Source organism: Eutrigla gurnardus, assembly GCF_963514095.1.
Source record: "Eutrigla gurnardus genome assembly, chromosome: 18".
Taxonomy (NCBI): domain Eukaryota; kingdom Metazoa; phylum Chordata; class Actinopteri; order Perciformes; family Triglidae; genus Eutrigla; species Eutrigla gurnardus.
In genome coordinates, this window is record NC_139929.1 from 22,394,284 (window position 1) to 22,411,486 (window position 17,203).

A 17,203-nucleotide genomic window follows, 5' to 3' on the forward strand; every position below is an offset into this window, starting at 1 on the left:
ATCTTTCTGGGTACAGTACGTTGTGTTCAGTCAGTACTTAGCTGTTCACCACAGGAACCAAGTGTGTCTGAAGCAGGTCAATTTGACAATACGCTCTCTAGCACAGTGTGTTCAGTGTCACTGACAGTAACAGAGTAATCTCACATGACTTCAAATGTGACTCACCATGAATCCAACCCATCCGTGTGTCTGAAGTCCACAGAAAGTTGTATAGTACTGCCCCCTACTGGATTATTAAAGAACCCTGTGGTCGCATACAGCAGGTCAATCCTCAAATGGCAGTACATGACTGAGTGACATTCACTTGAAGTGGACTTGGCAGCAACATGGAGGAAACAAAAGGCAGGAAACATGTTGTGACTTTCCAACTTTCAGAGTTTATTTCTCTAATAATTCTTTATATCACAAATAGTCTCCAAAATGCAGACTAGGACCTGTGTAGAAACTGTACACAAAAGCAAGGCACTATATACTGTAGGATTTAAAAATCAAATACATTTCATCATTCACTCCAGGCTGTCTTCCTTCTGAAACAATAATGACCGACACAATAATAAAGCTGCATCATTTGATTGGTAAATGGCACATGGTGAACTGTACAGCGAGGCAGAACTCTGTAATATCCAGTATTTATAAACATATGACACACACCTCCTCAATATTATTTAATCTTGATAGCTCAGAGAATATTCATAAACCTACAAATATAAATGACACAAACACACACAGAGGAATAGCAGAGTGTGATGGAGTGTGCTGACCAGACTGACAGGTCTGCCATCACTTTAACAGATGGCTGCATGGCTGACAATGTAAGGGCACTGGGCTGTGCTGCGTATGGTACATATGTACATACATTAACATGAAAGTCAACAAAGTTCACTCCCTGCATATGGGCGTCATTTGAAACGTTCAACCTTCACGAGTTCAAAGAGCCATTAGCACATTCACTCAGGTGCATCCACCTACATCCCTCTCCGACCTTCAACCGAAAAACCCAACACAGACATGGAGGGAAACATGCAGCATAAGAAGCAGGCAGGCCTCTCGCTCCCCGGTCACCTCGCCCACACCTTCACGCCCCCCCGTCTGTCCTCACCCCTCCGTCACAGGGGGCGACTCAGGAGAGGCAGCCCCTGAGCCCTGCTTGAGTCCAGACGTTAGTATGGGGAGACAGACTACATCCTGGTGTCTTCAGGTCGCCTCTCTGTTTTAGAACAGTCCTTTAACTTTCTTCAAGTTCACCTGCTTCCAGCCCGGCAAACCTGCGTACTCCTCTCTGCACATCTGCAGGGTTTTCTGTGGGAGCAACCACATACACAGTCACACCAGGGTTCATGATGCACCGAGTCTTCTAAAGTCAAAGGACTGCCATCGACAGCATGCACATTTTTGTAACGTTTGTTTGCTGGAAAATTTGAATTCAATTGCAGGTTCTTCATAATATATTTCACAAAAACAGTGAAACGTCTCACTTTCTTTGCTAGCTTCTTGAAATTTGGCATGTTCACCTGAGAGAAGATTAGATCAAATTACTGCTTCAACAACAACACATGCCAAAAGACATGCAACTGATTGGTGCATCGCTAAAAGCAACGCGACACGTTCTGGAACGAGTCACATCTGAGAACACACTCTAAAAACAAAGTCAGATGTCTGCAGGGTTCAGTAGGACGTCCACACCCGCTCACACTGAGTGAACAGCATGCTCATGAACAAACAGAGGTTAGATGTGTTATTAGATAGAAAATGCTTTCTGGAGGACTTGAGAGAGGATGCTGTTCAACAGGAACACTAGTCCAGATCATCCATGCTCAGGTCAGAGGACTCACCTTCCCATAAGCCCCTACACCCTGGAGGGTGGAAGGAATGAAGTAGAGAAGTTCACAGAAAGACGAGGAGATTATGAACATGATGGAAGAAAAGAAAGCCAAAAGAACAACGAAGAGAGAAGATGTGATCAAACTGACGGATGCATATAAAGCCATACATAACTCAGGAAAGTGAAAGTGATCTATAATATTCCTGAAACATAGTATTTGTTAATAACAATCTTCCAGGAAGTCATATTTGCGTGAACATAATATAATATAATATAATTCCATATTCTTTTTATTGTCAATACATCCAGTGAAAAGACTAAAAACCATCACACAGGTCTTCCATATTATTGGCATATAATGTGTTAGCAAACCCAGAGCAACATTAACATTCATTTGGAGTCATGTTTCTGCCCACGCCATTTTACCTCTGACTTTGGTCTCCACCAGCTCCTGAGAGAAATATCTGACTCTTTAGCTGCTAAATGCTTCACTCCGTTCACTGACTAGTTGCTGACTGTTTCTGCATGTGGTTTGGTGCCGGGCTGTTACTTCATTAGAGTGCTTTCTCAGCCACCTGCTGTGTAAAACACTCTATACACATCATTTTAAACAGGGTCAACTGAGACATGGTGAATCTACAGATATTGAAAAGTGCAGCTTTTTAAATGATCCACCTATGACGGCGTATGAGGGCCATTGTAGAAAGAAAATGGGTGGTAATATTGAGAATAAAACATTTACAATTACAAGAAAATTTCAATATCTTGGATATATGTTTTTATAAAAATAGTACGAAGGAAACATGTAGCGCCTTTAAAGTACCATGAGAGATGGTCTGTAGACTTCAGGTTCTTACCTCAAAGTCCTCATCAGACAGGTAGACCTCCAGACGAAGAGGGTCCACGCCTTCAGGCAGCGGCCGGGCCAGAAGCTCTGCCAGGGGGAACGTAGTCTTACACAGCCGGGCCAGCACGTCCTCCACCAGGATGATCTGGTTACACACCTCCGCCTCCTGAGAGCACACACACACACATGCATACACACACACGCGCATACAGCCACACACACACACACGCATACAGCCACACACACACACACACACAGCCACACACACACACACAAAATCTATTACTCTTGAATGTAAAAGCAGGACGAAGACAGAAACGTGTTCATGACGGGATGTGCATCAGTTTGATATCCGAACAGTCTGCTTGCTATCACATGGTGTAACTGGCAGTCATCAGATACTAGGATGTGCTCCACGCACCCTCTCTGTGATCTCAGCGATGTCCTCCCGGTGCTCCCAGCTGGGGAACATGTTGGTGAAGGTGAGAGGCTCCAGACCAGCGTGGATCAGATACGCTTTGGGAGGCTTCTTCTCATTCTTTTCTGTGGAAACAAAAACAAACACACGTGATTCATCATCTTCTATTTATGCTGTTGTCTGACGATGTTCTCAACCCCACGGTGACAGAAAGGGCTAGGGGTGCAGAATGGGTTCAAAAGGTCATTGTACGCAAAAAAGGAATTAATATGAGTTGGGGGGGGGGGGGGGGGGTATTCCCAGAAAAAAACTGGCGTGCTTCCCAATATGGTTCCTTAACAATTGAGTTAAGTTTTTTTTTGTTATCTAACTTGTCACTTCAAGCTCAGAGAATATTAAAGATTTATTCTTTCAAATCTTTAATCTCAGAAGTTGTTCGCTTTTTCTTGGAATATTACCGCCCTCCGGCACATTTGTAAAGTCTTGTATGTGAAGCCATGAAGCAAAATACCTTTACAGTACTGCAGAGCAGTCTCCATCGCACACTTCCTGTCTGAGTCCCAGCGGATCGGGGCTGAGCCGGTGCTCTCGCTGTCCTGAGGCCACCAGCCCTGCCACAGATACACCTCATGGTGGTTGTCCACCAGGAACAGGGCTGAACATCAGAGAGACAGAACCAGACCAGGACGTTCAGAGGGAGCACAATCAGGCAGCTACATGTTTTAGGACTTTTCAGTTAAAGGAAGAATGAAAAAACACAGTCCTCCTCCTCCTCCTCCTCCTCCTCCTCCTCCTCCGTGGGAACTCCACAGCGCACACTGAAGTGATGATTGGAGTGATGCTCCTGATAGACCAATGACTCCTAGCTAAAACTGTCCCATAGGCAACCACCTTCACATACTTAAGCCAATAATAGCTTATTGCACATTTTATAAATATGCATATCGATGTTTTTTGATTGACATACACAGACATGTTTTAGGTACTATATAAACATTGTTGAACTGACAAGTTTATTTTTTTAAGTAAAATCCTTAATATATATATATATATTAAGGATACTGCAGGTATGGCAGATATGGCAACCATTCTTAACTTTAGCTTTAATCTTAAAGGAAAGAATGTCATTTTACTGGAGATCTCTCCATTAGATATTTTAATTATATTCAGATCTTCTAACTTTCAATTGGAAATCCAGTCAATTTTAATGAGTAAAATGACATTCTTTCCTTTAAGATTAAAGCTAAAGTGAAGAATGGTTGCCATGGAAATTATCTTTGAATATGGTGAAATCAATGTACTTTTATGATGTCCACATGTCCAGGATGACAGATGCATGGGCGTACCTGGCTGGGAAGCTGCAAACAGGTCTTCCTGCAGGAAGGGCATGGAGTTGACGTCCTTGGGGTGTCTGGCAGGGTAGAGAAACTCCACAGCTGCAAACTCCCCTGAGCTGCTGCTCAGCTGGTACAGACGTGGCGAGAAGTTAAACCTCCCTGGGTCTGAGGGTCAAAGGTCACCAAACACACGTAACCAGTTTATGACACCATCTACAACTGTTTGCATATAGAAACGGGTTCATATCAAAATGTCATAGTATAGGATATTAAACAGCCATAAAAAGTTCCCCCACCTTGCAGCATGCAGTCATATGCCTTCCTGTCCCTCCTTCCGAGGGGTTCCCAGAATCCCGCGGGCTCGGCTCCCTCGTCACATTCCCGGATGGTGACCTTGCTGCTGCTGTGGAGGCCTGCTTCCAGAGGACAACTGCACAAGCACAGACGTGTCACACTGACTGATCATGGCAGTATGAAAACAAAGGAGGAATGGGGGATCTCAGGACATGACCAACACAGGTTTCAGGACCTGCTCTTGTTGGCTGAAGTCACAAATAAAGTCCATTTCACCTGTCGTGTCACTTTTATGGACTGAATACTTTAAGGTTCCACTCACTGTTCTTTGATGTTGTTGGCGGCGGTGCGCGCCACCTCCTGTGTGTGTGTCTGAGACTTGCAGCCATGCCACAGGTAGATGAGGGCCTGGCTCACGCTCAGCAGCACCATTGAGACCCTGGAGCGCAGGCTGCTGCAGTGACAGGCCACCTCCAGCAGGTGGCCCTCAACCTCTGTCTCCCCCCGGACACAGTACAGACGCCAGTCACCTGGGGGGGGATTATATTATATATAATCTTAATTTAGAATATCACAAATCAGAAAATCCCCCTGCAAGGATAATGAAGTAAAAAAGAATAGCAACATTGTGTGAGTTCTTCCTTGTATCATAATGACTTAATCAGGCTCTATTTGGATTTTCTTCTCTACCATGATAGTGAGCAGGAGAGCTTTCTGAAGTCTCTCATGATATTCACGATTATCCCATAACAGAAATTAATTGTGAGTGATTTTACCAGTTCTCCCATTCTATACAATACAGTCTATGAGTGGCTTATTGTGGGCAGATGATGACTCTGTATGACTGCTACAGAAGCAATCGGCGCTGTAAGGCGTTAACACTGTCAGGTATGAAGTATAAATATGGATCTTTAATGGAACAGCAGCAGGGATCAACCTGCGTTTGTCAGTAACGTGTTCTTACTCTGGGAGTTTTCCTCCTCTTCCCTCCTTCCTGAGTGGATGACCATCCCTCCTTTGAAGCACTGCAGGAAACACGGAGGCTCCTTACCCTGCTGAACCTGAACCTGCAGGAAGATGAAACCAGACCGGAGAGATCAGATGTGCACACTCACGAGGATCACCGCTGTTTGTGGTACCTGTGCTCCGCGCTCTTCGTCCAGCTCCACCGTCATCAGTGCCGACGTTCCTTTCTCGCTGACGGTGGAGTTGCGGCCCTGCCAGAAGAAGTAGCAGCACTTCTCCTTCCCGGCCCCCGCCATCTTCTGCTGGTCAGGGTTCTGTCTCCTCCCAACTGATGGCAAGACATTGTCGGATCGTCTAACTAATATGTGACCACAGCCCTGGCAAACTACTGAATGCTGCATACTCTCTATCTAGATCTACTTACATATACATATTCAAAATAAATATGCACACTCAAGAGTTTCTTTTGAACAGAATAGCAGAGGCAACCCATTTTCAACATGCCGGTAAATAGTGAACACTGCTATCTCAATCAAAGAAGGATGGATTTGATATTTTTCTCACAAGTTACAGATGTCAAAATAATTGAACTGTGTCAATATCATAAAACAGTATCTAGTATCAAGGAAAGTATGCATGTTCATTAAATATATAATAGTATATAAATGACTATTGAGATGGAAAGTGATGCCACTGACCAGCAGTGCTGACCATGTACTTCCACTTCATCACGTAGGTGTCGCCCTCGTGGAACTGGCCGATGCTCTGGCGCGGCAGGCGGCTGTAGTCGAACTCCAGGATGTGCCACACCTCCACCGCCAGCGTGCTGATCTCGTAGCTCCGCCACTCCTCTGCCTCCACCAGGCCATAGCCTCGGCCCACATTGAAGCCGTCCAGCCTGGTGTGGACGGGCGCCTGATGGAGGGGCAGCATCAGGGAGGTGTTGTACGCATGAGGCTGGTCAGGAGTCGACTGCTGCTGGGGCGAAAGGACGGCGATGAGGGCGAGAAACTAGAAGTCAGAATGTGCATTTCATACTTGACATTCTCTTCCTACACCAATCTCATGATATTGAAGTACTTTTTGATACCTTTTGATCAGCGATGTGGTCATTGTTTTTTGCAGGACTTGGTGCTTTCCTGGAGTCGCTCCAGTCCAGGAACTTCTCTTTGAACAGGGTGGTTTCATTGTGCTGAGTCAGCCTGCCGAACACCGCCCAATCAGGTCGGCCCTGACCTTTCCTGCAGGGGGAGACGATGCAGTCGTGACGCAGCACCACAGCTCTGATTTAATGTTCTCAATACACAGTTGTAATAATAATAACGATAATAAATTCAATTTATATAGCGATATCTGAAAAAAGCAAAACAATACAACTACTACAATGTTGTAGCATTCATTTTGTCAATAACAGTATCAAAGGGAGAGTTTGGGTTTTATGAGGTTCTTTTCCATATTCAGTGTTTTACCTAAAGTCCACAGTTTCAGGATTTAACCTTTTTCACCAGTACAGCAGCAGCGCCACAGCCAGCATGCATGTAGCGACGGACCAGCGTCCCATCACGCAATGCTGGACAGAGTATTGTGTTAATTTCGCTGTTTCATGTTCTAAACTTTTAAATTGGGTGTATAATGTGTCTGTTCAGAACAGTATGTTTGAACCGTTAGTGAGGTGGCTGGTACACTTTTAGAGACAAATTTGAGCATCATAGAGCTTTGTGCCCCCACTTCTCAACACCTCATAAACTTAAAAAGATCCAAACTATTCCTTCAAATTATGTGAAGTGTCCTGAGCCACAGACCAGAGTGTACAAACACTGTTCTATAGTGATGCGGTGTGTGTTCCATACTTGGGTATGAGTGGGTTGCACTCTCCCGGGTCCAGCGGGTTGATGTCACAGTTCGTGTAGTCAAAAGTGCCGTTCCACAGGTGCTTCGCCAGCTGGAAGGCCACCTTTCTCTGAGCCAGCGTCACTTCCTTCCCATGCCAGATGTACATCTCACTGCCAAAGTCAAACACCAACACCTGCGCACACGCACACACACACACACACGCACACACACACACACACACACACACACACACACACACACACACACACACACACACACACACACACACACACACACACACACACACACACACACACACACACACACACACACACACACACACACACACACACACACACACACACACACACACACACACACAGTGCCAGCAGTGGATTTTGTCATATTGCCAGTCGGTGGTGCCATAGTTCTAAATATGTTAACTTTACACATGGAGGCTTTAAATTCCGGGCTGTTTTATTCATATTCAAGATAAATGATCTGACCTCTTTGGGTATGAGCAGGGTACAACGAGGCACTTTGGCCCAAAAATCATCATCTGGGACCAGTTTGTCCTCCACCAGCCGGTAGATACAGTTTGTCTCCACAATGGCCGCCTCATACAGCTCGTCTTCATCGGGTGTTCCTGCGGCTGCAAAAACAAAGACGAGGCTTGCATTTCATTGTGTTTCCTCAAGGTCGGGTTTGTTATTCCGCATACCAAATCCTTACCTTGATAACTCGACTGGCCGCCGAGAATCCTCCAGAAGTCCTTGGCGGCATGGCTGTGTGTGCTGACGCCTTCCTCGATGACCTGGACATAGTTCGCTCGGCATCCTAAATCTCTTTTTCTCTGGATGAAGTTCGCCAACTCTGAGGCCTGAACAAAAGAGACAAACATGTATTTCATTAACCCTACAAGTTCTGTTTATTCCAAAACACACAGGGGTTCTTTCTTCTAATAAACAGGTTAGGTTTTTGCTTAAATACGTCACTTGTCTCATAATAATCCCGAAGCACCAACTACACACTGAATGTAGAAATGAAGAAGACTTTTACTGCAGGACAGAGCAGTTTGTAGGCCTACATGTAGTGAACACACACATCTAAAAGGTGTAAAAGATATATTGTGGTGCCCATTTCGAGCGAAGTTTCTTGTGGCGATGAACAACGTAAATGCGTGGATGGATTGTTACGCACACTCTCGCTATAGAAAAAATATTTATTCGATCCTTTCCAGGAACAAAAAAGTAATCCAATGCACTTGTAAATTAGGTAAAAAATGCCATCTTAACAAAGAAAATATCAAACAAATAATTTATATCGACAGTAGTGGTCAAAACAAAGTATGTTACCACGCTACACTCATCCATCGACCAACACAAACATTTCCTCCCCCTGGTTCAGATATGGTCTCTCATCTATGACGTCAGCCCCCCCTGACGATGACATACATCATCATACGTCAAATAACATACAAAAACAAATAAGATAATAATACGAAATCATTTTGTCATACAGAAAACTTTCCATACTCCAAAGCCAAAAATAAATTATATTAAAAGTAAAAAATAGCAAAGTGGCTGTAACATCTATATCCAAACAAAACACACTATTGTTACAAATAACAGTTGTTCTCTTTCAAAATGTTCTAATGTTTTATAAAGTGAATCAAAAAGTTATTGAAATGTGTTTTAATCGTTTCAATGTGGAAAGAAAATGGGCAGCAATGTAGAGAGAAATGTTTCCAGTTTTGCTTGAAGTGCGTGACTCAACTTCATAGTGAGAGTAAAGCAGAGAACATGCATTCAGCTCGGCACACTTGGTAAATACATTGGCTCCAAGTGTTCATGGTGCTCTCAGAATCACCGTTGGTGTTCAGGATTCAGAAAACACTCTAATGACCGAAACTCACACAAATACCACACCAATAATGAGCTCAGAGTTCCCCTTTTTGTCACGTCAGCGCTCTGCTCAGCCAATCACAAGTCATCAAACTAGTCTAGCCTTTGAACAATAGCCTTGCTTTGTACTACTACAGTTCATATTACTACTACTGCTATTACTAATACCACTGTTCATATTATTACTACTGGTAATAGTACTACTACTGCTAATACTACTGTTAATATTACTACTACTGATGTTACTATTACTACTACTGCTAATACTACTACTGCTGTTAATATTACTACTACTGCTAATACTACTACTACTGCTAATATTAGGCCTACTACCATTACCAAATGCAGATGGAACTCAAGAGCCTTCTCAGATTTCGGCCTAAAGTCTGATTAAACCTGTGCTTACTCTCCACTAGGTGGCACTGTAACTCTTGCTCCTGGTGAAGTTAGGACTTTGAAATTCATTGACTTTGAAAATCCTGAGCGTGTTCTAGTCCTGCTCGATGTGGAAAGTGTCCTGAGATAACTTCTGTTGTGATATGACACTATAAATAGCCTTGAATTCAATTGAATTGAAAAGCGTGCTTTACGTCTATCCAAACAAACAAGCTTCTCTGTCATCGTGTTCAAAAAGCCAGACTCACCTTGTTCTTCTCAATGACGTTGGCGAACTCCCCAGCCCAGACGAAGCAGTGGTGTGGCGTGATGAGCAGGAAGCAATCGCCGCTGTTCAGGGAGGATGCTCTGGGCTCCACCAGCCTGGTCTGGACGTGCCGTCGGCCTGGTGTTACATAGGCAGGAAAAAAACAACACGCAGACAGGAGGCTTATCAGTGACGGCTCTGGTTATCGCTATCAGCGTGCCTAGATTATCATACTGGGAGTGTTGGGGCAACAATGTGCCAGCCATCGCCTGCAAATGTATCTGCCTTGTCACACCTCTTGGTATTAAAAACCTCATTCCAGCTAATTCATGCAGCCAGTATAGTTATCTATATTATATGTGTTTATTACAAACATATCCCATTACTGATCCAGTCCGAAAATGACTCTGGACACTGTCGGGTTGGGACTGCTACCCTCCTAACAAAGCAGGAGCCCCGGGTTGGTGGATTTGCTCTGGATTACACACAGTGGACTTTTGAGGAGAGGATCAGCCCAGGATAGTGTGAGGTGACCTGGGGAGAATGATTTAAAGCCACAGCTGTCACCAACAGACACGTGGAGGAGGTGGTAAGACAACTCGACCAACTCGTACCTCCCATTTTAGATATCCTCTGGAGAGGAAGCAGCATCCTCCAAAGCGTTGTGTAAAACGTTAGCCGTTTGTCTTTCCATCCTCTTAAATATGACTGGTCTCATTGTCTCACTGCCTCTATACTTCCCTATACTCTCTCTCCACAAAACAACCTAATTTAAAAATATCAGGAAAACGTAGACAGATGTTTTGGATCTGTTTCTGCTTTGCTGGCTTGTTTGTGCAGTAAACATGTTGCATCCTTAAGCCTGTCTATTTGTAAGCGCTGCGCTTTCAACAGAAGACAAGAGACATTTCTTGGTCGGACATGATGGCCTCTGTGCCCCTGAAGACAAATCCTCATTAGTTACCCCATACAGTGCAGCATCCTTTAAAGCAACACTAAAGAGTATTTAGTGCCTTAAAATAATGTTTCCAAAATAGTTTCAGTGGTTGATCACCTCAAAACCGGGTGAACGGCACTTCAGCATTCGCTCTGCAGCCCTCTATTGGCTGTAACTGCACTATGTAACTTTGCCTTGTCGGGTAGTGGTTTTGTAGTTCTAATGAGTCTACAAATATGACCTGCTTTATGGCAAGCGTTACAAAAGCCGGTAAGTGGAGGCTCTGCATGAAGATCAGTGGGAGAACACCCGGCAGGTGCGTGGAAGATACCTTGCAGCTAGGTAGTTTTTAAATTGGCATCATGGCAGAGCCTGCAAAGAAAAGGAGGAGTATAATGTCCGATGAGGCGAAGAAAAGAAAACGGGAGCATGACAAAGTAAGAGCTCGTATGAGAGTGAATATCCGACCGGCTCACACTCGTTGCAGAGAGCTGAAGGAGGCTACAAAATGCAAGACGGATGATGACTTGGCTTTGTTGCTGCTGGACTTGTAAATAATACCGGTAATGTTAGCTAAGGCGTTAGCTATTGTGCTAATATATATATGTAACTATCGCTAGGGCTCATGTTGGCTAATCTTAGCTAAGGCGTTAGCTACTCTACCTTGTCACTGGACATCGTTCAAATCGTTCATCGTTTCCAGAGCCGGTTCTGCATACAAACAAATAACATGCGTGCGTCGGTAGGCTGCGGTAGGCTAAATTATTTACGACGGCAGTAATGGCAATTCCCTTCCAACCTGTAGGGGGACCGAAGAGGAAAAGTTCTTAAGTGTTGCTTTAAAGGGATAGTTCGGAATTTTGGACATAAGACCTATTTTCCAAGTCCGCCGGTGTGTTCGAGACGTTTGGAGATGTTTTCAAGACATTTCATTCAGTTCTTCTAGTTGCAGAGTTCGCTTATGCTATGGCTAGCGCAAGTCAATGGTTCTAGTTAGACAGGCATTAAAACCGTCTCGTCCACTCCACAGTGCACCCGAGGCAAATCCATTGTAACGGCAGACTATCGATGTACATATCTGTGTTGATAGAATGTTTGAAATAAAACCAACCTTGCATTTTTAAGGATTTATGTCTCAGGAGCAGCAGCAGCGTGTCATACTTCCTAGTAGGCTATGGCAGCGGCGGACTGATATCATCTAGCACTTATAAGTTACCGGTTCTATAATAGTTTGTTTACCTGCGGTCATTGCTACAGACGCAGAGTAGCCTGCAGTGCTAGTTTCTTCAATCTCACAGAAATGGCCACTTGACAATGATGAGGAGTTTTTTTTCCACCCAAACCCAACCGTACCTGTACGAGCCTGAATATACAGGAGGAAGAATTGCGCGAGAGGGATGCTCAAAGGGCAGAACAATAACGAGCATCTGTGGAGACCAAGATAGCCCTCGCTGGAGCTGAGAACCGGGACCGAACAAACGGAGACTGGTGGTACCAGGAGGGAATCCCCCGCAACGCGTCCAAGGGTTTACGGTTCTCCGGACGGAGCAGAGGTTCGGGTTTGCGGTGCGTAATTGTGGCTTTGCGTCGCCGTGGGCTGCCAGTGAGCTCCAAGGGCTTTTCAGACAGCCTTGGGGGTATAAGTGCCGACAGTTCGGCCCGTTTCGATTGCCGTCTTAGAGTTTTGAGTCCGACGGAGCAAAGTAAAATCCCGCTGCTGCTGAGAAACTAGTCCCTCAAAAAATGGATGATTCATGCGATGCGAGGTTAGTTTTGTTTCAAATATTATTCTATCAACACAGATATGTACATCGACAGTCTAGTGTTTTAATTGATTTGCCTCGGGTGCACTGTGGAGTGGGCAAGACTGTTTTTAATGCCTGTCTAACTAGAACCATTGACTTGCGCTAGCCATAGCACAAGGGTCATTCCGTGTCATTTCATCAAATTTCTGAAAATCTTCCCACCTGACCATCTCAGAATGTCCTGAAAAAATTCAAGTACAAAGACACACTTGTTAATAGGACAAATCCAAAATATTAGGTCTCTACTGTCAATAGTTTTCTCACGAAACATCATTGAATGAAGGGTAGTTTAGACGGTTTTTGGCATCATGCTCTGAAAAGCCATTTTTAAACAGCAATATCTGGAAAACTATCTCACCTGTGGCCTTCAAAATTTTTACAGAGTATATCTGTTACTAATAGCCTCCAGACATGGAATATCGGGGGTGTAGCTCAATGATAACCTAGTATGGTAGGTACTTAAAATGTGGCTTGTTGAAATAAAGTAGTACATTTGCAGAGTGGCTGAGCTCCCATTTTTGCAGATAAAAGACTTCTATCACTTCTGCCTCTATCTCTGGTGTTAGCTTAAACATTCTACAAAATATGGTTTCTCTCAGATTATTAGTTTCACAGATATTAAGGCTAAAAAATGGAAGTAAACACATCTTTGCCCAACTTCAGAGTCATATTCCAAAAAACTGACAACACATATCAGGTCCAAACTTACTTTTTTTGAAAGATCATATTCTTGTTAAAATCATATTAAAAAATCGGGAGGGTGTTTTGCCTCATTTTGTCGCAGTGATTTTTTAAAATCCTGATATTGGTGGGGTTTTTGTGGCCGTTTTTGGTACTGCATGTCCTAACAGCCTACTTGTAAACATCACAGCAGGGCAATTCAATTGTGTTTTTTTTACCGTTTACCAAAGACTTACATGTGACTAAATGCTACTGATAAATTTAGCCTTACAAAAACATTAAAATGTAGCACAGTTGTAGTTACAGAGGCAATAAGTCCTTGAATGTGAGTTAAACATGCTGAAAGCAGCTTTTAATGTCTTGAACCATGAACAAACATAGCATAATATTGAAGAGTGTACATTTTGTCATACTTTAAGTAGCCTACATACATTACACAACCAAATCAAATAATCTTAATTTGAGCACGAAGATTTTACATTACAGTAGAAAAGTCTCCAAAGTTTGATATTGAATAACGGTTTGTCTCTATGCTCACTATGAGACAATATGTGAGTTGTGTGTATGATCAGAAATGGTGGATAGGAAGTATCAGAGATGTTTCAGATGAAGATGTACTGGTTCAGTTCATGCACCCACATGGCCCTGCCAAGAGTTTCTACTGGCCAAGAAGAGAAGACGTGCAATGTCCCACTGCAGCATAGAATTGCAAGATTTGACGTTCCCTCTACAGAAACTGGGCGCATGTATGCCATCAAAAAAGATGAGCACAACAGAGCAGACATGTACATTAGACAATTTGTAAAGTGACTGCCAAATTAATGAATGTGACGAAGGAATTGGATCTAAAAGATGAAAAATGTGTGATCCCTCATAGTGAGCATAGAGACAAACCGTTATTCAATATCAAACTTTGGAGACTTTTCTACTGTAATGTAAAATCTTTATGCTCAAATTAAGATTATTTGATTTGGTTGTGTAATGTATGTACTTAAAGTATGACAAAATGTACACTCTTCAATATTATGCTATGTTTGTTCATGGTTCAAGACATTAAAAGCTGCTTTCAGCATGTTTAACTCACATTCAAGGACTTATTGCCTCTGTAACTACAACTGTGCTACATGTTAATGTTTTTGTAAGGCTAAATTTATCAGTAGCATTTAGTCACATGTAAGTCTTTGGTAAATGGTAAAAAACACACATTTGAATTGCCCTGCTGTGATGTTTACAAGTAGGCTGTTAGGACATGCAGTACCAAAACCGGCCACAAAAACCCCACCAATATCAGGATTTAAAAAAAATTACTGCGACAAAATGAGGCAAAACACCCTCCCAATTTTTTAATATGATTTTAACAAGAATATGATCTTTCAAAAAAAGTAAGTTTGGACCTGATACGTGTTGTCAGTTTTTTGGAATATGACTCTGAAGTTGGGCAAAGATGTGTTAACTTCCATTTTTGAGCCTTAATATCTGTGAAACTAATAATCTGAGAGAAACCATATTTTGTAGAATGTTTAAGCTAACACCGGAGATAGAGGCAGTAGTGATAGAAGTCTTTTATCTGCAAAAATGGGAGCTCAGCCACTCTTCAAATGTACTACTTTATTTCAACAAGCCACATTTTAAGTACCTACCATACTAGGTTATCATTGAGCTACACCCCTGATATTCCATGTCTGGAGGCTATTAGTAACAGATATACTCTGTAAAAATGTTTGAAGGCCAAAGAAAACTATTGACAATAGAGACCTAATATTTTGGATTTGTCCTATTAACAAGTGTGTCTTTGTACTTGAATTTTTTCAGGACATTCTGAGATCGTCAGGTGGGAGGCATTTGATGAAATGACACGGAATGACCCACAAGCAAACTCGGCAACTAGAGGAACTGAATGAAATTTCCCGTCTCCAGACGTCTCGAACACACCGGCTGACTTGGAAAATAGGTCTTATGTCCAAAATTCCGAACTATCCCTTTAAGAATGTGTAAACCACAAATGTTATTACAGGCATCTTACAAAAAAAAACATTAAAAAAAAGTTAACGAATTTGAGACGAGGGAACTAGAAGTGGAAAAATGCTAACTAATTTTAGGACGCATTCCTGCAGTACTTTTTTTGGGTGAATTCTGGCCGAGCTAACTTGATTAACCTAAATTTGTAAATGAGGTGAATTTTGTACTTTTCTCTTTATTCGTCAAGCTAACGCTGTGGCTCTGGTAATGACAATGCACTGGAGGGCACTTTTCATCTCATCTTTTCATTAACATCAGGTCACATTTTAAAATGTGTCCAAAACTTTGAATTATGAGCAAAATACTTTGATTAAGTATGTACATTCCCATCAGCCTCAGCTGTACTTTCTGTTTATTGCTAATTGCTATCGAATGTTAGCATGTTAGCATGACAACAAGATAGACCAAGATAGTGAACGTGGAAAACACTATACCCGCTAATCTCCAGCATGTTAGCATTAGCTCAAAGTCCAACGGTGCCTAAATTAAGCCTCAGAGCATGGTCAACAGCTCACAAAAAGCTAACTCAACATACAAAAAGGTCACACATAAGTATGACACAAAAGAAAAATCAAAGCCTTGATTTTAGCTAGAAAACAACTGTTCTTCTTGTCACGTTTTTCATCAATGCTTTTTTTAACTGTGTTCATTTGAACTAGTTTGTATTAACTATAAATGCTGTTGGCACAATTTCCTCACAGCAACAATCTACGGAATGTGGCTGGATGGAAATAAAACTAAAGTTAACTTTAAATGTGAACCCAGACGTCCACCTGTTGGGAAGCACTGTTAACCATTTTACTAAATACCACTGATTATACGTTTCTGAAAAGACAGGCCTGTATAAAATGTGGACAAGCTGACAGTTGTTGATATTACCATGGAGGATTTTATTACAACTGCACTTCTTAGAGTTTGCTCTGTCTACAACATGTTTTATGTGTTATTACTGGAACTATGGTGCAGTAAACCTGAAATAGCTTGGGGAAAAAAAGGCTGTCGCATCTGTCTGTATACGCCTGTTCAATCAACTGACCTTTGACCTGTAAGAGCATGAGTTTCTTGTAAGGCACGGCGCTGTTGTTGGACATCTGCTCAGAGATGTTCACGCTTCGCAGGTTAACGTTGCTGAAGTTCTCCTTGCTGGCCAGACCAGCCAGAGCCACGTCAGAGAAGCCGGAGTTCTTATTCACTAGAGGGAGCACAACAGGGCACAGACAGGGGACACGAGACAGATACAAACAGGTTTAACGCACGTTCAAGCATTACATTTAGCTTTTTTATACAGATGAGACAGCAGCTAGAGAGTAAATGACCCCGACCTTTACATGACCATGCTACAAATATAGAACACTCCAGAGACAGTGCAAGTGTTCTTATTGCTGTCAGAGGAGGTGAAGGAGTAAGTTATGGGAGTAACATGAAATTGACTTTGTGCGTTATCTAACGCCACTCTCAGAACAAGCGTGCAGCTTTTGAGGACCGCTCTGCACAATGACAGGTAACTAACTCCACCAGAATGGAGAGACCATTTCTAGACTGTATAATATCAGTGACACTTCATTTTGTATCTTGAGATTGAGATGCATGTTCTGCTGTCTTGCACCGGATCGTTTCACACACTGGATGAACACATTGTTTTGCAAAATGATGATGTTCTTCATGTCACAATGGCTGTTTGTCAATATCCATGATCC

At 42.8% G+C, this 17,203-nt stretch overlaps 1 protein-coding gene across 4 annotated transcripts in view; it reads right to left on the reverse strand.

Annotated features, from left to right (window-relative positions):
- Positions 1-354: 354 nt before the first annotated feature.
- Positions 355-17,203, reverse strand: part of svila (supervillin a) — a 77,820-nt gene continuing 60,971 nt past the window's right edge. For 2 of the 4 annotated variants that reach the window (XM_084033781.1, XM_084033784.1), the window contains 17 exons: positions 16,543-16,698; positions 10,066-10,202; positions 8,250-8,397; positions 8,024-8,169; positions 7,535-7,710; positions 6,775-6,925; positions 6,383-6,662; positions 5,858-6,012; positions 5,683-5,785; positions 5,041-5,248; positions 4,721-4,854; positions 4,434-4,589; positions 3,599-3,742; positions 3,091-3,212; positions 2,680-2,835; positions 1,833-1,853; positions 355-1,299 (listed from right to left, as the gene is read on the reverse strand). In XM_084033781.1, the coding sequence (XP_083889907.1) occupies positions 1,213-1,299; positions 1,833-1,853; positions 2,680-2,835; positions 3,091-3,212; positions 3,599-3,742; positions 4,434-4,589; positions 4,721-4,854; positions 5,041-5,248; positions 5,683-5,785; positions 5,858-6,012; positions 6,383-6,662; positions 6,775-6,925; positions 7,535-7,710; positions 8,024-8,169; positions 8,250-8,397; positions 10,066-10,202; positions 16,543-16,698 (2,480 nt within the window). In that variant the 3' untranslated portion in view covers positions 355-1,212. The remainder of the gene's footprint in view (positions 1,300-1,832; positions 1,854-2,679; positions 2,836-3,090; positions 3,213-3,598; positions 3,743-4,433; positions 4,590-4,720; positions 4,855-5,040; positions 5,249-5,682; positions 5,786-5,857; positions 6,013-6,382; positions 6,663-6,774; positions 6,926-7,534; positions 7,711-8,023; positions 8,170-8,249; positions 8,398-10,065; positions 10,203-16,542; positions 16,699-17,203) is intronic. The other 2 variants (XM_084033782.1, XM_084033783.1) reach the window with 2 other exon arrangements.